Consider the following 23,212-nt stretch of genomic DNA (forward strand, 5'->3'; position numbering starts at 1 on the left):
AGTCCCATATTGATCCGCAGGGACCAACGTGAATCAAACGAAAAGTTCACCTTTGGTCCTCTAGCTCGGTCAGTGCTTAACGTGTTAAATACGCCGGAAGAACTAGTGTATGCTGGACAGGAAGAGGCAGGGTTGTTTGATGAAGTATCGCAAATGAAGCAAATGTTTGCCGGAACCTCAATCATGACTGATGAAAAGATGTATGTCGACATGTTCTTTAACATTTCCGTGGTTTTGGCAGCCAGCTATCTCTCCATTTTGGCCATTCGCTCAAAAGTTTTCTATAGGCCGCAGCTGGGGTATGTTGGGAAGGTTGGCGGTCTACGCGACAATGTTTATCTCCAGCCGATCCATTATCCATGCTCCAGTGATCTTTTGGCATAATGGGCTGATCCCCGTTTCGGCATAAGGACCACATCACCTCCGCAAGTTTCGGCAAGCACTTCGTACTCGTTTCCCGTTCACCATATGACTCGAAAGAAGAGCGGCTTGGACATTCCCTTCTCGTCTGTCAGAGAAGGACCTTCTTCGAGAACTTGATGTGGATGATATATTCGACGTCATCGCTTACCTGGGGAAGGTAAAGTACCCGGTCCCCGGCCATTCGTTGAATTCTAGCATCAAGCACGTTTCGTCTTCCATTATGAGCACGAAAAGAAGTTTTTCACCAGCACCTGAAGCTACTCCTGCTGGGTGATTGCCTGCTGCTCAGATACTGCCGGTCTCGTCTGACGCTTCCGCATAAAAATGTCCATTTTGGCTAGGTTCTCCTTCACCGTTTGGCCGGTTGTTTCGATTTCCGGGCTTATGGTTTATTTTCACATAACGTATTGTTTATTGTGTCCCGCGTTAGACCTTGACCATCTGGTCACTTTATCTTAGTACCTATTACGGAAAGATTTTTTACACATTGAAAATGTGTACGTTATATCGAAGTTCCCCTGCATATTTGTGCTGAACTTATCTGATAAGTTGCCGTAAAAGGCAAATGCATTCCCCGACAATTTTTGAATAGCACTTCAAAGCATTACGAGCTTTAGGTGCCACTCGACTGTCTGAGAAGATGCCAATTTTAGCATGTCTAAAACTTTTTTCGAGGTAGACATTTATTCATTCTATGATTGCAGCTACTTCTGCCCGAAAAACTGCTGGTTAGTTCCTAGCTAGGGGTATAGGCCAACTCAAGACTAGGTGGAGGTACGTTGTAGTAAATGATGGAAAATACGTGCCGCAGGAACAGATGTAGGGTGGTAGGAATAGGACACCACCCTCCCCTATTATTCAATCAAAGCAGATCATGAGAGAACCAAAGATTATGCTTTAATTTCGGATGAAAAAATTGCCACATGACATTTCGAGATCCGATTCCATGACTGATTTATTCCAACCGAAAAAATGGTTCAACCTTAATATCTCACAATTCACATATTGACTTAAGTATCGACAAATAAATACCGAATCGAGTTCAACTTGTCCGGTTAAGCTGTTTCCGAATAACAGAAGTTCAAAATACAGTAAATGGAACAAATAAACAATAACAAATGAATTGATGAGTAGATGGTGGTGGGGACTTAAAACGTAAAGCAATTTCACGCGTACCTTCGACACATCGTTTAGAATAAATAGTCTGTACGCAAATACTGCTGCGATGGCGTCTAGAAATCGCAACAATCATTGGTATGATAAGAATAGTGTGACTGTTAACATTTGGTACATTCAGTTTCAATATCGATCGTCGTGGCCGTTTCTAGCAGAACATTACCGTTAATTTTGCTGTTTTTTGCTTTACTTCTCCTGATTAAGTGCGTTTATGAACTCTTCCAATTTCTCTTGGATGTGTCGCACACGAACTGTTGGGAAAGAAGGAAGAAAAATGGGTCATAAAGAAGTTGACAAAAATGGAAAAAGGAACATACTTAGTTCCTCTGCTAGCGTTACACGCTTGCCTGTCAGAAGTTGTTGTTTCTTTTCGTCATCCTCGCCATACTCATCGAGGACTTCCTTTATCTCCTTGTCCAGCCGACGAGCCTCGCGATTGATGACCTGCTGTCGCAGGGCGTTGGCAGTTACTTTAATCACCTGTTGAATGCGCCAGAAGAGCACCACATCGCTGCAATTCACGTGACATTCCGCTCCCTGTTGTGCGTACAAAAAGTATGCTTTGCGGCAATCGTAAGCTCTGTGTAGCGCTTGCTGCAAGAAGTGTCTGTAATTATGTGCACATTAGATTAGCAGTGAAATATAATGCTCGTTATTAGATGAGAATACCTTCTGTAGATAGGATACCATGTTTCCCGGATGTAATCTGTCTCGACTTCAACATTATTGCGTTGTAGATTTTTCCTCACTGTTGTCAGCTCATCGTAACTTAGCGTGGGAGAATGTTTCGTATCGCTAGAGAGTATCTTATCAAGTTCCCCTTTCACTTGCTTTCGTTTGTTTTGCTCAATCGTCGAGTAACGCCACTGGAACCACCTCTGTGACATCGAAGGGCCAAACATTTCGCCTATCGTCTGTTCCGTTTGTTGCAGTTTCTCTCTAACGGAGCTTTCGAAAAATCGTACCGCCTGATCCCACTCTTGCTTGTCGTGTACGCTTCGATCTTCCAAAGTGTTCAGCTGGATCACACGAAGCATATCGATCGCCTTGTCCTCCCACGAGTGTCGCCGGATGGATTCGTCTATGACGGCACTCTTCAGGTTGTCGTATAAATCATCGTGGTCAGGTGTTCTCCGGGCAACTTCCATCAGGTGCTGGAATTCTTTCTGTAGAGCTTCCCAACCAGCTTCCACTGATTTGGCAGGCAGTGCCTGCTCGGCCCACTGGCGTAGTTTAATATCAACCATTGTATTGAAGGAATCTGTGAACAGTGAATATTATTACTTTGTTGTGCATTGTACTCTACTTACATCGTGTTGACTCACTTTCCGAACCTGATTGAGCCGCCGGAAGATAAATGTTTTCGAAAACATAATTGGACAACTTTTCCCACAATTTGTTGTTGAGCAGCTCCTCCCATTTTTTGGCGGAAACCTGAGATAGATTAACCACTTCATCTAGCACTTCACCTTTAGCTTTTTCAAACAGCTCATCTCGACCCGATTCTCGCAATCTGAAATACAGCATACATTAGCTGTGTTAGGAAGTCTGGCTTGATTTTTTTCACCTAGGGAAATTATTCTTCCATTCGGTTTCCAGATTGAAACGGGTAGCTTTGAAGGCATCCGCCTGTTGTTCGATGGTTTCTCGCACCATTTTCCAAAAGCGATCCGCAACGGCGAGACTGAGGTTACGAGTTGTGACTTGGTGGGACATCGTTACGCCACTTCTGTAATAAAATCACAAATTAGTTATAGTCTGTAGTTGACCACCACTTAAATAATGATTACTGGAACAGTTTTGAGTTTTTGAAGAATTTCTCCTCGTATTCGCGGATGGTCTCGATGGAGTCGTCTTTCCGGCCCCGTCCAGTCACAACCGCAAAATATCCCAGTGCCTTCATTGGGAACAGCTTGCCCGAAAGAATTTTTCTGATTCTGTTTGGATCGGCAAGATCTTCCGCCATATCCACCTTCGTCAGCACAAAAATGGTGCGCTTTCCAAGCGGGTCACACTGAGAAACCATATCGGTGACATTGCTGCGCTCAGCGTCCACAGAACCATCCTATGGAAAAGAAAAAAAAATTGTTGCTGAAGAAATAAAGCATCAACCTAGGGAAAAGTATTCGTAAGAGTAACGGAAGAGAAAGAAGATCTTCCAGTACGGGAATCCCATCATTGGAGAAAATCATTAAAGGTCTAATTGATGTAGCAGCCAATAATTCAGAAGAAAATCACTAATTCCCGCCGTAAGAAAACGTATATTTTTTTAATTTCATGCAATACAATTTATTTATTAATTTTAGATTTATTAAATTTATTAATTTTATACAATACAATTTTAGACAAATTTCTCATGTCTTCGTACTTCGGGCAGACGCACAAAAAAACCTTGTTGGCAGGATCGTAGCTGCCACGGAGCTTCAACCAAGAAGATTTGGCAAATGTCGGCATGTCTTTTGCTCAAAACTTATCTGTTATTCCTGTCATTGTCATGAAAGTTTGTTGCAGACCTATCGAGTTCGCTCCAGCTCGGAAACTGTTCCTGATGCTGTTTTCCACTCGAACAGTTGGGAACCTCCAATCTTTCGCCCCAAACCATTTTTTTTGCCAACGAGGGGAGGGGAAGAGCGTGACACTCGCTGCAAGATGGTGTTACTAAGCACAGTCGGGTGTATTTTCTCCCTATCGCTGGAAAAGAAAGAAAATCTGCCGACTTGGAGACGATCGCCGAATTGATGAGTAAGTCAAAAGGAAGTTCCCCCTAGCTGGCGTTAATAACAGAAGACCGGAGACAGTTCATAGAGCCTTGTTGTAAATTGGTGTGAAGTATTTTTGGTAGCTTGTCCCCGATCAACAGGTCAGTCCAAATCATGGATAAGGCGATTGTTGATGATCGGTTTGGCCACCCTACTCTAGATGACGTATCTTACTGTTGTTTTGCGGTTTGGAGATTTTTACCCCGTTTTTATTTTATTAAGGCTCATTAACACTTCAGCTGCAACAGATCCGGATTCATTCGTGTATACTTTTACCTAATGGATAACATGTGGTAATTTACACAACGCCGCCTTTTCGGCGTAAGAATATACCTACTGTTTCACTGTTCACAGTTGGATCGTACGAAGCGGGACATTTGGATATGAGGCTTTCATTGTTGTGTTATTAATAGCACCAATTGTCCGTTGTCTCTTACTGCAAGCAGCAGAGCGAGTGTGAATGGTGAGGCAGAATCACCGTCACTTGATGATTGTTGCGTGGACGTAGTAGCTAGTGTTGATCCCGCTACGTCCAGTGACCCGACGAACCCCAAGGTCCCCACTGCTGGTAACTCCTGTACATCTACACTACCACACATATGAGAGTGATCAAGGGATTATTGATGATATGAGTGGCTTTAAAACGTCAAAAGTCTGAACAATAGTGAACCGATGATTGCAAAGAAGCTTTCTAACTGCTAGAATATTTCCGAATTTCTTAATTGTACCGTATAACACAATAGCAAAATACCTTGAATATATCTAATTATCTACCCTAGATTCAAAACTATCAGGCAACTACTATTCAGCTAGCTCTAAATTGAAATGTGAATTATATTCTCTAAACTTATCTAAATAATCCTTCGCGAGATTATGCAACTAGGCCAGGCAAATACTCGTGGATATAACTTTTCTGATTACATTTAGGAATTTGTAATTTTTACATTCACATTGAATTGTTTGCTGGAATAAATTAACAAAATCAACGATTCGTTTTCATCGCCCAACAGCTAGAAATACACACAAAGATGGTCGATTGAGGACCGACATTTGAGCTCACGATCGTTCGCTTAGTAGCGGACACGTAACCAATTGGGCTGTGAAGTCCCTGGATTTGGAGATTGTTTTGAGCAAGCTTTCCCCGATGAAGAAAATCTTCTTAACTTCCTCCAAGTGGCACTGGAAGCCAAATGAATGACCCATGCGCAAGCATAACTTTAATAATTACTCTTCCTCACAAACAATTCTTCAAGCATAACTTCAATAATTGTTTTCCCACAAACTATTCATCACTTATAAAATCCAGCATATATGCGCCGACGGTATGAATGCATTCTTACATCACTCTGCGCGCAGCTGAGGGCAATAAACTCAAAACTAAAAGCGAACCTAATTCTCTTCTAATGAACTGAGCGTGTGTGAGCAAAATTGTTACACTGAAGGTTTCTATTGGCTTCAGCCCATACCCGGTTCTGATTAGATAGTGCCCTCCAACATGACGCGCACTCCATCACAGTTATTCTCGTGGAGTACTATCGGTTAGAGCAGTCTTGGCAGTTGTTCACCTTGATCAGTCAGGCATTGTCAGCTCGCTGGTCGATCCTCCACTTCTGCTATAGCTCGGACATGATGTGTACGATTGCACTATTCATAGCGTTCCAGGTGCCCTCGTTACGACACATTTCCTCCACAATATTCCCAGCATGAAGGGCAGGCAGCCCCGCGCACCTTGCGAAAAATCTGGAACATACGCCGTGCTGCGGTGTTTCCTCCACATCTCCGCACTCCGGAAAGAGTGGCGAGCTTGCGTGCCCGAACCGATGTAGATATTGCCTGAAGCAACTATGTCCATACAGGAACTGCGTTCACCTCTCCGTGCTTCCTGTTCAAACAGGTCGATAGAGCCGGGATAAGCCTGCACGTCCATCTACCGTTCTCCGCTGTATCCCATTCCTGCTTCCATTCGTCCATCGACTCGGCTCTCATCGTTTTCCGAATACCTCTGGTTACCCTGTGTTTGTAGCACTCGCTGTCTTCCACCAGACGAAATGGTCCTATACGCGCTTACGACTCACATGGCCATAAGTTGAAATGTGCTATTTAGCTTCCTCCGATTTCGGTGGATATCCAGAGCCGCCAACCAGGCAGGGCCATCGTACCTCAGTATCGATGACACGAAGATACGAAGATACACTTGCCGAGAGGCGTCTCTTGCTACTACTTGAACCAAAGCTATTTGGCATGATCTTCGCCACCACGTTTATGGCCTTTACCGTCTTCCTACATGCATAGTCGACGTGCTGGTTGAAATCGTCGATCATGACTCCGAGATATTTCACTACCCGCTTCGAAACGATGGTATGTCCACCGACCGATACCTCTGCCCGCAGCACTGCCTTACGTAGCTCACTAACAGCACCTCGGTTCTGTGATGTGCCATCTGGAGCTTTACGCTGTCCATCCAACAACCGATCATGTCTACAGCCTCAGTCGCCAACATTTCCACCTCCTGGAGCGTCTCGCCGATTACCGTCACTACGATGTCGTACGCGAATCCCACGATTTCCATACTTTTAGGTAACTTCAGCGTTAGTGCATGTCGTACATCGTGTTCCAAAGCGCTAGACCTAGGATAGAACCTCGTGGAACTTCTGCCGAGATGTTCTTCAGCATCTGTCCCCTGTCAGTGTCGTATACCAGGTACGTTGTATACACTGTACTGTACGTTGTAACACTGACAGGGGACAGATACTCCCCCTTATTCCACGCGGCGAGTGACGTGAGATAGCAAAGTTTCTCGCTTAATTGTGGAAGCTATCTTGGTTTTCAACTTCTTTTTGATACCCGAGTCGATAACATATGAGGACACGACTACAAATCTCACCTAGTGACAAACTATAGTCACACCATTCGCCTACGGGAATGCATTGACTTGAACCATCTCACCTCATTCGCTTTGCGGAATAAAGCGGACTGTATCCGCTTACCACTTACGTTCCCACTACGCACTCATCTCATTTCACTTTTTTGCACCTTTCCACCGATCGTGAAGTACAAAAAGGAACATCTACACGGAGTGGGGAGTGTTCATTTCCAATTTCGCTTCTAAGACAAATGGCAGTTGTATTTTGTTTTGTTTATCCTCGAGTAGTGGACGAGTTGTGTCGAAAATAGAATATGATGCCACCCACTTAAAATCGAGAAGTGCACCGACTAGGAATTCTAATCCTAACGAAGTGCCGATTGGATTAATATGACACGCACTCCGTCACAGCTACTCTTATGGGGTACCATCCGTTACAACAGCCCTCGCAGTTGTACACCTTCCACAGTCAGGGGTTATCAAGACGCTGGTCGGCCTCCCATTTCCGATGCAGCTCGGACATGATGTGTACGATTGCGCTTTTCACTACATTCCAAGTGTCCTCGTCACGACACATTTCCTTCACTATGGGCCTGATTCTCGAATACACTACGAATACACTTCACGGTGGAAACGGTATGAAACGCATTCGCGATGACAACGGTACGGTGTCGACATCTGGATGCGAGATTAGTTTCCCACTAAATTTATCATTGTAAAATCAAATTATCTTCAGATTAAATTTTTGTATGAGATTACTATATCACACGAAGAAAACAAAGTTTTCCACTCACATTGAATACCAGTTTGATACGATGGGGTTAATTTTCATTAATGATTTTTTATTTGAAAAGTGCTCATTCTGCCTGAAAACTCTTCATTATCTTCAACACTTCACTAACTCGTAAAACGAAGTTCAATGGCGTGCCGTTTATTTCGTTTCCACCGTGAAGTGTATTCGAGAATGAAGTTAATCATTCTTGAATTGCGTCCAGCAGTAACAAGCAACGACGATGGTACGACGATGATTCTCGAATACACTTCACGGTGGAAACGAAATAAACGGCACGCCATTGAACTACGTTTTACGAGTTAGTGAAGTGTCGAAGATAATGATGAGTTTTCAGGCAGAATGAGCACTTTTCAAATAAAAAATCATTAATGAAAATTAACCTCTTCGTATCAAACTGGTATTCAATGTGAGTGGAAAACTTTGTTTTCTTCGTGTGATATAATAATCTCAAAGAAAAATTTAATCTAAAGATAATTTGATTTTATAATGATAAATTTAGTGGGAGCCGAATCTCGCATCCAGATGTCGACACCGTACCGTTGTCATCGCGAATGCGGTTCATACCGTTTCCACCGTGAAGTGTATTCGTAGTGTATTCGAGAATCAGGCCCTTTGTGTCTATCATCATTGTCACGTGTAAAATAAACTCCGTGAAGTGAAAGAGTTCATTCCCGTTTATATGAGACATGTCAGCTGCATAGTTTCGGGCGTTTGAACGTTATGTCGGTTGCATAATTTCGGACGTTTGAACGTTATGTAGGTGAAATTAATAAGTGTATAAGATAATATTCCATTCAATCGAACGTATGTTTTAGAATGACAAGTGTTGGCTTCGCCAACAGGAGTGCAGTTTCCGAAAAACAAATCACCACTGTTTTTGCTGGGTATATTAAAATTTCCTATAATTAAATTTTAATTAGTTACATATGATTGTTTCTGGTCTAGTTAGTAAGTCTTACGTTTTAGTGACTCCTGTTGCCTGTTCTATCAGGAAGCCTCCTCAGGTGTATTCAATACGCCTTTTAGCTAGCCTATTTATTTTAAGTATAATGTTAGAAATAAGTTAAGGTTTAATTTAAGTAAACTTAAGTGCTTACCCTTTATAGTAGATAAATCACTTAGCAGTAGAATCATTTAACTGAGGCTAGATGTATGCTTGGTGCTAATCTATGAATGAATTAATTTTTAACTCGAATTCAAAATCAAATAATTTTGTTTCTTTTGCCTGATCTAGAAATTCAAATAATTTAATTTTCATTGAAAATCTTCGCACTTCGCACTTGCTACTCTCTTTTCTATCTATCTCGATTTTTCTTTTCAACAATGCCTACTAGATTTTTCCTTCTAACAATGGTTGCTATAGTTTCCTTTTTTCCCCTATTTCCATCCATTGAACTCAAAACTCTGAACAAGATTCGAAGAGGCAATTGGATGTTAAGGTGCGCTCAGCCTGAGAGGCGTAACAACAAGTTTGCGATTATACCTCGATGATTCGGTATTTCAATGCCAACTATTCGGACTCATTCCATGAATCATTTTCTTGGTGCGTTAGTTTGCTGAATCAAACGATGGTTCAAAGATGAGGAGGAATACTTGGTTGCTCTTGAATAATGTAGTTGTTGAACATATGGGAATGTAGTTTTATTTCTCCTTTCTATAAATTACTCTAGAGATAAAGCATGACTATCATAAGTTTAATAATCGATATCTCGCATACTCTTGTACTCAGCTCTGTCTTACTCGTTTGAAGAGTGTGAAGAACTTAGTATAGGTCAACGTTAGAATCATTTTTTAAGAACCGTTTCTACAATTTTGATGAATAATATCTTCTATATCTCAGAATAAACCCGAAATTGTCCATCTCATGATCAGTCTAATCTGAGCTACTTCCATATGGGATTCTGAAGTTTAATCCTCTTATCCTTCCCATTCTCGTGTAATTTGATATACGGGCCATGAGGTTTGATATATTTTTTTAAACAGAAACTGGTCAGTAGCGTCGGTCAGAAGCATAATTTTCATATGGAACATCTGATCAGTTTCATGGAATTTGCCAAAAACAGAAAATGATTCAGATTTTCTTTAGACGGATATCAAAATTATGGAAAAAGAATAATTTAAAAATTATTAATTTAAAAGCTTTGCAAAGATAGATTCTTTTTTTCTTATTTGAAACTTAAATATTCTTTCATCCAAAGTATGTCTTCAAAACAACAGCATTGAAAATATGTATTACGTAATAACAAAAGATCAATGGCCTTATTCGATGTAACTATCGTCCTGATTCGGGTCTTGTCCACCAATTGCGCATGTTTGAATTACAAAAACCAGCTCTGCAATGTTGGAAAAACATTACAGTTATTATTTTATATTCAAAATATCAACAAATCAATTCTATTCATAATCAATCATAATTATCGTTTTGGGCCAGTGGTCTCCATTGCCATTTTATGGGGTTGCAACTCTCTGTTAGTCTAATCCTTAAAATAGAAACAAAAAAAATTCTATTCATTTAAGGCAATCGAAATTAGACCTTTCGCCATGTTTCAATCGGTCTACGGGAGCTACCCATTTAGTCTTCAATTATATCCCATAGCGCATTTATCGAATCCAAATAAACAAATTTACGTTCTCTGGATACGTCAGGATTTCGTTCTAAAAATGCCACCAAAAGGGTAAGTTGCTGTTTGTTTATCTTTTCTTTCTCTAAAAGCAAGACAAGATTCAGAATGTTAGCAAAAAAGCTCAATAAATCCGAAATTAAACTTACTCCATTCCGCGTGACTAGCTTTCACCATCTAAAACACAAGTGACAAATATACTTGTTATTCCCCGTGACGTGACAGTATCGTGGTATTCATAATAACACCGAGTTCATCAAAGTCACGACGGATGAACTCTTCCAGATTCTACACACACGGTGACAGCCGTAATAACGTTGTATACAATTCACTTCCTTTTCATCGTGAAGTGACGTTCGTGATCAGGCCCAAAGTGTTATGTATATTGTTAAAACTTTTTTCCCACCTTGCGGCCTTTTTAATGGACGTTTCTACAGAGACAAACCAGCCCACGAGGCTGAAAGTCGCTAAAATAAAGAATTTAAAAAGATTGAAGATTGAAGCAGATTGAAGATCATTTTGATAAATTAATTATGCAGTACATGGAGCTTTTTGCGGTGTGCTCAAGCGCATTTCTGCCATACCGGAGATCCAATCTCTAGCACGGACGCAACAACCTGACTGTAAAAACAGCTTGTTTACGATGGACGCTTTCTACCGACGATCTAGGTTCGGGTTACAACCGCTGGCCGAAACTATTTTCAATAAAAACCATGTGTTTTCAGCCATTTCCGAATAATATCCTGTACGGTTTGGCTTACCGAAAATGGCCCCTTTGAATATCTTTGAATATCCGAAATGACCACTGAGATCATTGCCCGACTTCCGTTGGTCGAGTCGGTTCCAAAATCACCCATGTTGTGGTGTCTCTAAACTATTTTCCGTTGACTTCAGTTTTACATCAACTGGTCGAGACATTTTAAGAAAATATCGATGTTGTTTTGACTGATTTCTGGTACAGCTCAATCAATCAAAGCTGCACCAACTAGAAGCAATATTCACATAAAACATTCATTCATGGACCTTACCTGAATGCAAAGGATGATCGCATTTGGATTGCTCATAAAGTGTTCCGTCATGTGTCTGATAGAATCTTTGGTATCGGCTGCCATATCGACCGTTTGGGTCGAGATGATTCCCGGCAAATCTACCAGCACCATTCGTTGCAGTCCCGGTCCCTTCACCGTCATCGATATCACATCCATGCTGACGGTTTTTCCTCCGCGTACAGAGTTTCTCATCCGGATCTCCACATCCCGCCGCAGCTCGGCCAAATCACTTTCCTTCGTGAGATCATACTCCCGATCCGAGTCTCGAAACTGCGCCACGTGGTAGGGACCTTCCGACAGGGTAACCTTGACCGGTGCCCGCGTCATCATCTCTCCACTGCCTCGCGGAAAGATTCGTGCCTGTGCGATAGCCTCGAGGACGGACGTTTTGCCACTGCTCTGATCCCCGACGACAACGACCCGTGGCAAATGGTCAGCCGTCGTGTAGCTGGTATCATAGCCGGACAGTTCATCCAACACCTCTGAGTACATATCGATGAGCGACTTTTTGATGCGCTTCTTCGTAGGCTGCTTGCGGTTCGTCTTCAGGATCAAGTACTGCTGGCGCAAATCACGGTTTTCCTTCTCCAATTTTTCAATCTCTCGCTGATACTTCAGCTGCACGTTCATGATCTCGGTCTGCAGAGTATCCACCTGGGATTGGAGCATTTCGACCCGCTTGCGATTCTCCTCCGGGCTAAGGCTCTTAGCATTCACGGTATTCTGGCTCCGTATTTCCTCTTTGGTAGCTGATACGGAAAGAAATAATGTTTTTCATACATTTACAATGTTTTGGATGAGTATGCGATGAGATTCAAGAATGACTAAATATGACTAAAACTCCTGAAAAGAGTTTTTGTTTTCATTACCTCCATACAGATCAGATATGAATTCAGACATATTCTGGAAGGAACCTAGACCGAAAGAAAAGAAAAATAGGTTGATTTAATTAATTTGGTCTCGTCGTGGCTAGCTGCAGAAATTTTAATGTCATTGTGATTGCAATGTAAAGTGTATTACGTATCTTTTCAAATAGAAAATCGAAACGTGTTGCTATGTGGAACTGTTTTCACCACATTTAATCATTCTTGAATTGCGTCCAGCAGTAACAAGCAACGACGATGGTACGATAATCTATTGATCGAACTAGAACTACTAAGCTTACTCTCTATTTGTGGATTATGTTGGGTCTCAGCCGCTTCGATTGCGTTATCTAACCGTTGGTCGAACCACTGGCGCCACTCGTTCATCTTATTCTCGCTCAATTGCTTCAATCGAGGATCTGGATTGATAATTGTGTATGAAAGCATTATTTCAGATTATATACACTCCGGAGCACGCTTACCTATCTCGATTGAGTCCTTCACCGAATCCTTCATCGCAATCAAACTGCGACTGAATTGGGCCCACTTTTCGTTATCCGGCAGCACATCATCCAACCATTTCATATCAGGCAGGCCATCTTTCCACTCCTCGTAGCGCTTGTTTAGTGTGACGCCCCCACCGATGGCACCACCCAATACCACATAGCGAAGCTTCAGCAGGCCTCGCAAAACTCTGCCAACAAGCATTCCATAGCCACGAGACGATTGGTAGTATTGATACCCTCCGAAGTTTGGTCGACGGAGAAATTCTTGCTGCTGTTGGAAGCGATTCTTCTGACCATTATTGTTGCCTCCGAAAGTAAACCCGGAGAAGTTTACGCGACTCAAAGCACATACCGGCTGGATATGCTTGAATCGAGGGTTGATGCTGCGAACAAATATGGAATATTCATTATTTATTATACAAAGTATTTCAGCGACGTCAGCTTATATTTAATCACGCCTCATTGGATCAGTACTTTCCCCGTAACAGAGTGTCGCCTCAAATAAAATGTAAACAAAATCTATCGGCGCAATGTGTTGTCACATCAATGCGCTTCGTTTGTTGTAATCAACCCGGCATCCAATAAAAACAAGTTGATCCTTGCGGGTGAGACGCGTCAGCAATCATCGAACCGAAGCTGATGTATACAACGAGCAAAAAATCAATAAACTTTACATAACATCATCTGATTTTTCACCGATCGCAGTCGCCTTTCGATGACTGTCGAGGGTGTTCTGATGTCACCGAAAGTTATTGAAAATGAATTATTTTCGGGTATACTTCATAGTTTACCTAGTTCTTCCACGAAGTAATTGTGCCATTGTTGCGAAGGAATGTTTTCCGTTATCTCAGGGATCTAGTTGCACATATTTCAATTGGTAAAATTGAAATTCAACAGCAGGAGAATTGCAAAACGATCTTGCGAACTTTTGCAACGAGCACTGACAAGGGAGTGAAAACTGTCTGACACAAAATCGAAGCCGTGCGCGAGAGAACACAAACTCAAGGCGCGTAGAAGTATATCCTAAGGTGGGCCAACTTGCTAAAACCACTCTTCAGCCATATTGGAAGTCTACTGTGTTTTGTTTGTAAACAAAACACAATACGCTTGTTCCCAAGCTCGCTCGTGATCAGTATGTCTCTTTCACGCTTCAAGGAAATAATTCCCCTTCTGCTTTCTTCCTTACTGTTTTTATATACCGTTCCCCTAACCAATTTAGTGACGGAACGGCCTCACCTAGTACCATAGACCCGTCTTGCACAAACTATTGTAGGCAGTGAAACACATTTTGTTTTGGTTTTGTGTTGCCATGTGTGTTGCCTTTGAAATTGTAAAGTTATTTGAGATTTGAAGATTTTTTTTTGTTTGAAAAAATGAGCACGGAAAAAAATTATTTTAAAATTGATTACATCGTTAAAAATATATTTTAGGGTGTGTGTAAGTCTTCCTCGTTTTCCAACAGATGGCGTTAGTATTTTTGGGTTCAGCAAAGTTGGACCCAGAATGCTGTGTTGTTTAACTATAGCTTCACGACGTTTCAGAACTCAGCTCGAATGTGTGGTGTACACAACTCTTTTCGCCTGGACTGTAGGTACGGCAGTCCGGGTTTACGAAGTATCTTGAGAATATCCGATACACACGTGTGCTTTTTTGTGACTAATAAATCAGTTACGGCGCGAAGTTATCGTCCCCGATCAGACCGTGAGCCTGGTCGTTTTTGGTCGCTCTATCCCCTTTTACTGACATCAAATCACATACACAAGTTCCAGGTCCGCTGGCAATAATGGATTCGCCGATTACAAATCATGGATGCGGTAGCGGCTGTCTTATGCTAAAACCAGAATAAAATCATTTTTCTGTTGGAAATCGGAGGCTGCTGGGAACCTCGGAACGTCTTTGTGATTTATTAATCACTGGCCCACTTCAGCAAGCATATCGTTGGAGCCAGAACCAGTGACCGTGGGCGAAAATACATTGTGGAAGTTTTCAACAGGAACCAAGCTGAAAAGCTTGCGAAAGTTGGTAAATTTAACGACAATACGAAGGTTAAATACACATTCCATCCTACTCTTAATACGTCCTGGAGGGTGGTATTCTGTCGAGATGTGACAGACTTGTCGAATTGTCGAATTGGAGAGGGAAGTAAAACCTTAACAAGTCAAGAGGATATCAAAAAAGTGAGGGAGTAGTTGTGAAGAACTCTCTACTAATTCTAACGGTCAACACGTCAGTTTTGCCGGAAAGTGTTAGATTGGGGTTTCTTGTCATTAAGACTAGAAAATACATCCCCAAACCAACATAGTGCTATAAAAGCTACCATTTCCTTCTGCTAAGAATGGGGCTACCACGAGATCGGCAGCTGGGAAACCCACACCACTCGCAAAGGTTGGGGTCTTAGCGCCGTATCGAAGTTTGTCGCGATTTTTTTCATATGCAGGTAGAATGTTATCACCTATCCCCACTCTGGAAATATCGTCAGGCCAAGGATATTAGCCTATATCCTTGCATATAGCAGCTGTTCTGGCGGATTTTAAAGATAGACATCTCAATATTATGTCTCCAATCCGCTGGAAAGTCGAGTTTCAACAAGAGGTCCTTAACAATTTCGAGGAGAATTGTTTGGCTAACAGGGACAGCCGTTTGGTCATCTTATAACCGATACAGTCGAGACCAGTAGATTTTTTGATCTATCTAATGAAAAGCTCGAGCAATAGTTTTATTCTTTTTTTTTCTTGGATTTTGCCCATTACAAAAACCAAGAATAATTGTCAAAATCGTACCAGAATTACTCAGTTTCGACCAAAAACAGCATCGCACTTATATTGTTGAGGAGCTATTGGACTCCCGTGGCCGAGTGGTTAGCGTCATAACTAACATGCCGGGTGTTCGGGTTCGATTCCCGTTCTGGTCGGGGGTATTTTTCGTCAAAGAAATTCCCTCCGACTTGCGCTGTGATCACGCGTATTCTAGAGCTTGCCACTCAGAATGCATTCAAGGCGTGTTATTTGGCATATAAATCTCAACTAAGTACTAATAAAAATGACGCAAGTAATACTACGTTGAGACGGTGAGCTTCCTCTAGGAACGTTAGTGCCATTGAAGAAGAAGAAGAAGCTATTGGACACTGACCGCGACGACCCAGATTTGCTAATGGAAGCTGCTGATTTAGAATATGCAAAAACCGAAAATTTGACTGAACATTCAAAATGGCCGATCTGAATAGCATAAGTAATGTTATTTCAAACGTGTTAATGTAGGACATATTGATTCTTATTTGATACTTCAATTTTTTTATTGCTAAAGCTGTGCGGTATATCGGCTGACATGATACCAGTAAATCTGGAACTCTACAGTTCCTGTTTATGATACGTTAGCAATGCTAATCAGAATGAAAAAAAAAACACAATTAAGTTACAATATAAACTGAAGAAAAGCAATGTGGCGTAATTTTTTTTGGAACCTGTGTCCTGAAAAATCTCAATTGATGAAAAAAAAAATATTAGTGACAAAATAACAGAACACAGTCTGCACACCCACTGTGCAGAACATGAAACACGACTTTGCGAGGCGCGCTTTCGTCAGCAGAGATGCCAGGCTTGAAGACATGTTTTCATTTTGAAGACATTGGACTACTGTGAAGATATTTGATGTTGTGAAGACATTTTGAAGACACATGAAGTATGTGGAGACATTTCAGTATATGTGGATTGTGGATTTTTGGGAGATATTATTCCCATAAAATATCTACTATTGTCTACTTTTTTTAATCTGTATTATAGTGATTTTCAACTCATTTGGCTGGTTCGTCACTTTTACTTCCATTTTATGGAAGAATGTCGGGAGTGAGAATTGAACTCGTGACCTTTAGCGTGAGAGGCATGGATGTTACCACTACGCCAGATCGCCTCCACAACTATTGTCTACTATTGACCGAAAATATTGTCGAAAGAAGTAAGACTTTTGTCCCAGTATCATTCGCTCGCATTTTTATCAGTGTCACTTGTTTAATTTTATCCTTAGTAATCAATGGAAACTTTTGTCTCGGTGTTATTCACTCGGGTTATCCACGCCCACATCACAAATCGAAAATTTGTTACGGTTTATCAAATCAATCATCATTCCTTAACTAATAAAAATTAGTTTAGTAGTTTCATTCACTATGATTGTGAAGACATTTTTTCGTACCATGGGAAGATATTTGAAAAGGTCACCTGGCATCCCTGTTCGTTAGCCAACAAGGTCAACAAAGCACGTGTGCTGCTGTCAGCGAATATCAGTTTTGTTTTTCTCCTCGTTCTGTGTTGTGTTAGACCTATCAGAAATAGCAATGAAAATTCGGTATGTTCCTAAAAACTAACTATAACTTTGTTTAATTGATTCTTATTCCATGGTACATTACAGACCACAGAAACACGCTCGTTTGGGCTTCTCCGGTAAATCAAAAAAAGAACGTCGTTCGAACCAGCCAAAAACCCGAAAGGAAATTCGCAAGGAGAAGCGGCAACAGAAGAAAATTAATCGATTCGCCTATCACAGCAGAAAAAAGAGCGACCGGTATCAGCATGGTAGCGAGCAGAACAACGAAGACGAGATACAGAAGAAGCAAAAACGGGCCCCTAAGAGAGACAGCGATGAGGAGGATGACGAGGAAATGGACGAGTTTGAGGATGAGGAAATTGAATCCGATGCTGCTGATGATGAGCCGTACGAGGAAGAACCCAAGGAACAACCGACTGTTGGTGGAATGAAAAGTCAGTTGGAGCAGGAACGCGAGGAAGAATTGCGCGAGCTTCAGAAGTACGAGCGGGGTCTGAAGGATAAGCGAATTTCACAGCTGCAGGCAGCAAACGAGGAGGATGAACTGATCATTCGCAAATATGAGAAATTGCTGAAAATAAACCGAAGAAAGGATAAGTCCGGCGTGCCGAAGAGTTTCAACGATGGTTTGGATTATGCGCTCGAGCTCTGCACGGAGGATAATGTTAGGAAGATGTATGAAGCCGCCAAAGAGGCGGCAGAGATTGAGCAGAACTCCGAAGATGAATTTGCGGATGACGTGGAGGAAGCGCTGGGTACGAAGAAGGGCAGGAAGGAAGCTGGTAAGCAGCGGAAGAAAAAAGCAAAAAGGTCCCAGCAGGAAGTGGATAAAAAGAAAATGGAGCAGCTGAAGGAGATTGAAAAGAAATATCTAGGTGATGACGAGGTGGATAGCCTGGACGGTTTCGATTCCGAGCTGGAGATAGAGTTGGATGACAACGCACAGGAAGATTATTCAGAGAACGATGAATTGTATGAATCAGAGGAGGTACATTTGGTTTAGTAGAAGGTGTATATTTTTCAATTATTTGTATATTCTATTCTAGGATGAGCTTGTCTCGGAAAACGAGATAAAGCTAAAAAAAAGTAACAAATCGAAAAAAGTCGATAAAAAGAAGAATTCCAAAAGCAAAACTTCGGACAAGAAAAATAAACGAAAGGAAATAACGGAACCAGAATCCGATCCTGAAGAAGATTCTGAGTTTGAAGAAGATGTTTTTGGAGGGAGTGATAGTGACGAATTTGCTGCGGAAGAGAATAAGAAAGCTCATAAAAAAAGCTCCAAGAAAGTAACGTTTGCCGATAAGAAAGGCAATGGTACAAGTAAATCTTCGAAAATAAAGGAAAAGAAACAAAGAAAGGATTTCGATTCTGATCCTGAAGAAGATTCCGAGTTCGATGAGGATGTTTTCGGAGGGGACGATAGTGACGAGTTTGTCACTGAAGACAATGAGGAAACCCTTGAAAATAGTTCAAGGAAAGTGAAGTTCGTTAAAAATGAAAGCAAAAGCGAATCAGAATTTTCGAGAAACAAGAAAAAGAAACGAAAGGAGGATCCCGAATCAGACCCCGAAGAAGATTCTGAGTTTGATGAAGATGTTTTTGGGGGCGACGAATCAGATTCAGATGGTTCAGGGTCGGATGCCGAAGGCGTTGAAGATAAAGCAGAAGAATCAAAACAACCCAACGATGTGTGGGAAGATATTTATGGCCGCAAACGGGATAAACAAGGAAATGTTATCATAGAGAAGTCAACCAGTGGCAAGTATGTACCTCCTCACCTGAGAGCTCGCATGGAAGCCGGCCAAAGCAATGACCCTAAAAAACAGGAAAAGTTACTCAGACTGAAGCGTCAACTCAAGGGTCAGATAAACCGTTTGGCAGAATCTAATGTTCATAGAATTTCCATTGAAATGGACAACTTGTATATGCAGAATGCGCGTTTCGATATGAACAGCACTGTGACAAGTTTGGTGTTGGAAGCACTTGTATCCCCCTCACTCGCTCCGGACAGAATGGTTCTGGAACACATGTTGCTGATAACCATTCTTCACGCTAACGTTGGATCCGAAGTGGGCAGTCATTTCTTAGAAACCGTCGTTCAAAGATTCGATTCGTTGCTCGAGCGAATTGATTCCTTTGATGTGGAGGATAAAACCTTGGATAACTGTGTACTGATCCTGTGTCATATGTATACGTTCCAAATTTTCAAAAACAAATTGGTCTACGATGTCATCGATCAATTACTCGCCAAGTTTAATGAGAAATCCGTGGAATGCATATTGTTGGTGCTACGCTCGATTGGCTTTGTGCTTCGGAAGGACGATCCACTGGCACTGAAGGAAATGATCCAGAAAGTACAAAAGCGGGCGGCCGAGGCTCCGGCGGAACTGAAAAGCGAGTATGTATTTGAATAAACCATTTCCGATATTGAAACTATAAATATAATATAATGTTCTATTACAGCACGCGCGTTAAATTTATGTTAGATACCTTGCTGGCCGTGAAAAATAACAATATGAACAAGATTCCACAGTACGATTCCACGCTGGTGGAACACTTTCGTAAAATTCTCAAAGGTATGATCACCAGCGGCAAGTACGTGAGCAGCTTGAACATTGGGCTGGACGATCTGCTCAACGTGGATGAACGCGGGAAATGGTGGTTGGTTGGTTCCGCGTGGCACGGCAACAAGGATGGGAAGGAGGGTGGTAGGAATTCTGCCTCCAGCGAACAGCCGGGTGGTTTCAGTCAACAACTGCTGGATCTAGCTCGCAAACAGAGGATGAACACCGATGACAAACGGAACGTTTTCTGTGCGATAATGAGTGCCGAAGATTATCTGGATGCCTTCGATAAGATTCTCCGATTGGCCATCAAGGACCAGCGAGTGGTGGTTTCGGTCATCATTCATTGCTGCTTGTCGGAAAAGGACTACAATCCTTACTACAGCGTGCTGTCGCAGAAGTTCTGCGAGTACGATAGACGCTATCAGTTGGCCGCACAGTTCGCCATCTGGGATCGACTGAAGGAAATTCACTCCCTCAAGCAAGTCCCAGCGAAGAATCTGGCCAAACTTTTAACTCACCTCATCGGAGAAGGGGGCCTAGCTTTATCGGTGCTGAAGGTAATCGAATTCGCCGAAATTGACAAAGTGACGCTGCGATTTGTGCGGCAAATTATGTTGGGACTTTTGCTTTTGGAGGAGGAAAATAAATGTCTTCAGGTGTTTAACCGAATTGCCCCCAGCTTGAAACTGAAAGAATTCAAGGATAGTTTACGGCTATTCCTGCATCATTTTCTGCTCAAAGGAAGCGACAAATCGAACGTTCCCGAGGAGCAATTGCAGCTGTTACAACAGAGGATAAAGATGGCCGAACATATGCTGCATACTTCCGATTCGAGGGTATTATTCTGATTGGAAGTGAGTAATAAATATAATTTAAACCGAGAGGTTAATATTGCACTATCAAGCACAAAAAAGAAAAAAAGAACTCCTGCTAGTATGATACAAATAGAATGTATAGATTTGTTTCGCATGAGAAAATAGGTCCTTTTTTCGGAATAGATATTCTTCACAAACCGTTTATTATAAGGGGTTAAGCTCGCAAACAGAGGATAAAAAATTAAAATTTCTTCAGTTATATACTGCCATTCTACGCATAGTGGTCCCTTTTTAGTTTTTGATAAATTTCACTTTTCTTCATAAAATGAAGTTTTTATGCCTAATCTTCCGGAAAAACCAAAAAAGTTATTGTTTGTTCCCAATATTTCAAAAAACATCAAGTTTAATTGTCCCATGTTAATATTCTAGGCATAACTGTCCCACCATGAATTTTTGAGCCCGTAACCAGGATGGATTGATTCAAGCAGGGATGCCAGGTGATTTTTTCAAGTGCCTTCACATGGTACGGAAAAATGTCTTCACAATCATATCGGAGGAAACTAAAATCGACATCGACATAATTCCTTTGTCATCGCGAATACACGCTTTGTTAAAAAAAAACGTTTTGAAACGAAACCTAAATAATCTGTTGACAGATGTTTTACAAAGTAAAAACTATGTTCGAATTCGAACATGCGTTAAAATGAAATTAGTAAAGTAAACTTTTATTCATACGGATTCAAGTAAATACTAGGAAAGTTTACCTTACTTGGAAACGGGCAGAATAAGTAAATACTTTTTTTTATTCATACGACCTAATATGTACTCAACCCGACTGAAGTTTTCCTGAATTTGAAGTCGTTTTGTTGTTGAATTAGTTCTATATGCTTGTGATGTTTGAAAAAACCATGTGAATGACCCCGAGACAAAAGTCTCCGTTGATTATTGAGAACAAAAGTAAACAAGTGACACTGAAAAAAAAGGAGGGAATGACACTGAGAAAAAAGTCCGACTTCTTTTGCCGATATTTTCGGCCAATACGCTATCATACTGAAACGTCTTCACATATTTCATAATGTCTTCACAAAATCAAATATCTTCACAGTGAGTCAAATGACTTCAAAATGAGGACATGTATTCAAACCTGGCATCCCTGGATTCCCGTGGCCGAGTGGTTAGCGTCTCACATTATCATGCCGGGTGTTCGGGTTCTATTCCCGTTCTGACCGGGGGATTTTTCCTTCGACTTGCACTGTGGTCACGCGTATTCTAGAGCTTGCCCCTCGGAATACATTCAAGGCGTGTTATTTGGCTTAAGAAATCTCAACTAAGTATTAATGAATGACGCTAATTAATGCATACGTTGAGACGGCAAAAGTTCCACAGGGAACGTTAACGCCATTCAAGAAGAAGATCCCTGGATTCAAGTGAGGGAATCCTTTCACAATTCATTATACAATAGTTTACTGCTTATAAAAAACTCAGTGTATTTCTGAATGTGTAACTGGAATGCTTAAACCTTCTGGTAGACAAATATGCTAGAAAACTTCGATTGCTTTTTTCTCAGTTACTGATTTTGAAACATGGGACAACTATGAGTAGAACGGCAGTATGGTAAAACAAAAAAAAATCAAGCAATTCGGTATTTTTTATTAAAAACATAGCGATTGTTCTTCAAAAAAGGCAGTGTATATGGGGAAAGGGGCCGTGCTCAGCCGTATGGCGCAATTTGGTGGAGATGCTCTCACAAGTGCGCTGGACGACACTGACATTCATCTTCCAGATACAATTCCGGATCCTCGTGTCGGCTGCTTGGTGTCTGTAGCCCGCCAATTATTCTTGTACACCTGGACACTGAGGGAGCCTCAATTGGATGGCACTGGGGCAAGTTGGCCGGGTACTGTTCCTTGGGTACGTACTGTATCTGTTTTCCTTCCAGGTACGCCAACGTCCTCTGGCGTAATGGAAAAACGCCTTGTCCGGCCAGAAGACGTACTTCCCATCAGAATGATGCTCCTCTAAGAACGAAACCAGAATTTTCTGCATGTACTCCTCCTGGTACATCTGGTTGATGGCAAGTCCGCTCGGCTTGTTAAACCAGGGCTTTGAAATCCCTTGTCGGAGATTGGAATATACAGCATAACTTTCCTCTCAAACTTATGTTTTTATTTGTACTTCATTCCGGAAGTGTAGACACCTTGTTGCTGGTATAGTACCGGTCATTGCCGGGAATTTGGGACTTGGACAGCGGAAAATAACTCTCATCGTCCAGCACGAACGACGTTCCGCGTCATCCTGAGGTGGCACTGAGATTTAACGGTCGCAATCTGCTAGTCCGTGTACTCTGGGGACCTAGTCTTCTTCCGACAGACGATGCCCTTCTGTGGATGTATGAATGGGAGCAGCGAAATTTTCGGCCAGCGTCACGCAAACTCGTACCGTCCTTGTTGTCGAACA

General features: G+C 41.7%; 2 protein-coding genes across 5 annotated transcripts; one reads left to right on the top strand and one right to left on the bottom strand.

Moving 5' to 3' along the window:
• Positions 1–1,352: 1,352 nt before the first annotated feature.
• Positions 1,353–14,021, bottom strand: LOC129769343 (dynamin-like 120 kDa protein, mitochondrial). Of its 4 annotated transcripts, none has more exons than XM_055771554.1 (11): positions 13,845–14,021; positions 13,030–13,436; positions 12,850–12,966; positions 12,554–12,598; positions 11,664–12,433; positions 3,390–3,664; positions 3,167–3,328; positions 2,910–3,112; positions 2,269–2,860; positions 1,917–2,206; positions 1,353–1,850 (listed from the first exon to the last, which is right to left on the bottom strand). In XM_055771554.1, exons 1-11 carry the CDS (start codon positions 13,871–13,873, stop codon positions 1,786–1,788), a joined length of 2,955 nt encoding a protein of 984 aa, XP_055627529.1. In that variant the 5' UTR covers positions 13,874–14,021; the 3' UTR covers positions 1,353–1,785. The 4 variants fall into 4 exon arrangements, with proteins under 4 accessions (XP_055627529.1, XP_055627530.1, XP_055627532.1 ...); XM_055771555.1 differs by having other exon boundaries at positions 2,925–3,112; positions 13,845–14,020; XM_055771557.1 differs by lacking the exon at positions 12,554–12,598.
• Positions 14,022–17,292: 3,271 nt separating this feature from the next.
• LOC129771824 (nucleolar MIF4G domain-containing protein 1 homolog) lies at positions 17,293–20,821 on the top strand. The gene is made up of 4 exons (XM_055775887.1): positions 17,293–17,391; positions 17,455–18,358; positions 18,417–19,771; positions 19,837–20,821. The coding sequence occupies exons 1-4, from the start codon at positions 17,381–17,383 to the stop codon at positions 20,786–20,788; spliced, it is 3,222 nt and encodes a 1,073-aa protein (XP_055631862.1). The 5' UTR covers positions 17,293–17,380; the 3' UTR covers positions 20,789–20,821.
• Positions 20,822–23,212: the final 2,391 nt, after the last annotated feature.

This window comes from Toxorhynchites rutilus, chromosome 2, assembly GCF_029784135.1.
Source record: "Toxorhynchites rutilus septentrionalis strain SRP chromosome 2, ASM2978413v1, whole genome shotgun sequence".
In the NCBI taxonomy this organism is placed as follows: domain Eukaryota; kingdom Metazoa; phylum Arthropoda; class Insecta; order Diptera; family Culicidae; genus Toxorhynchites; species Toxorhynchites rutilus.

What these genes read in the sequence shown, in the direction of transcription:
- LOC129771824 (XM_055775887.1), top strand. An exon ending in AATTGTATGAATCAGAGGAG is followed by an intron (nt 18,359 to 18,416) that starts GTACATTTGGTT and finishes ATTCTATTCTAG; the next exon opens with GATGAGCTTGTCTCGGAAAA. An exon ending in CCGGCGGAACTGAAAAGCGA is followed by an intron (nt 19,772 to 19,836) that starts GTATGTATTTGA and finishes GTTCTATTACAG; the next exon opens with CACGCGCGTTAAATTTATGT.
- LOC129769343 (XM_055771554.1), bottom strand. Translation starts at nt 13,873, where the DNA reads ATGGCACAATTACTTCGTGGAAGAACTAG. An exon ending in GGAAAGTGAGTCAACACGAT is followed by an intron (nt 2,861 to 2,909) that starts GTAAGTAGAGTA and finishes CACTGTTCACAG; the next exon opens with ATTCCTTCAATACAATGGTT. An exon ending in AACGCTAGCAGAGGAACTAA is followed by an intron (nt 1,851 to 1,916) that starts GTATGTTCCTTT and finishes CTTTCCCAACAG; the next exon opens with TTCGTGTGCGACACATCCAA.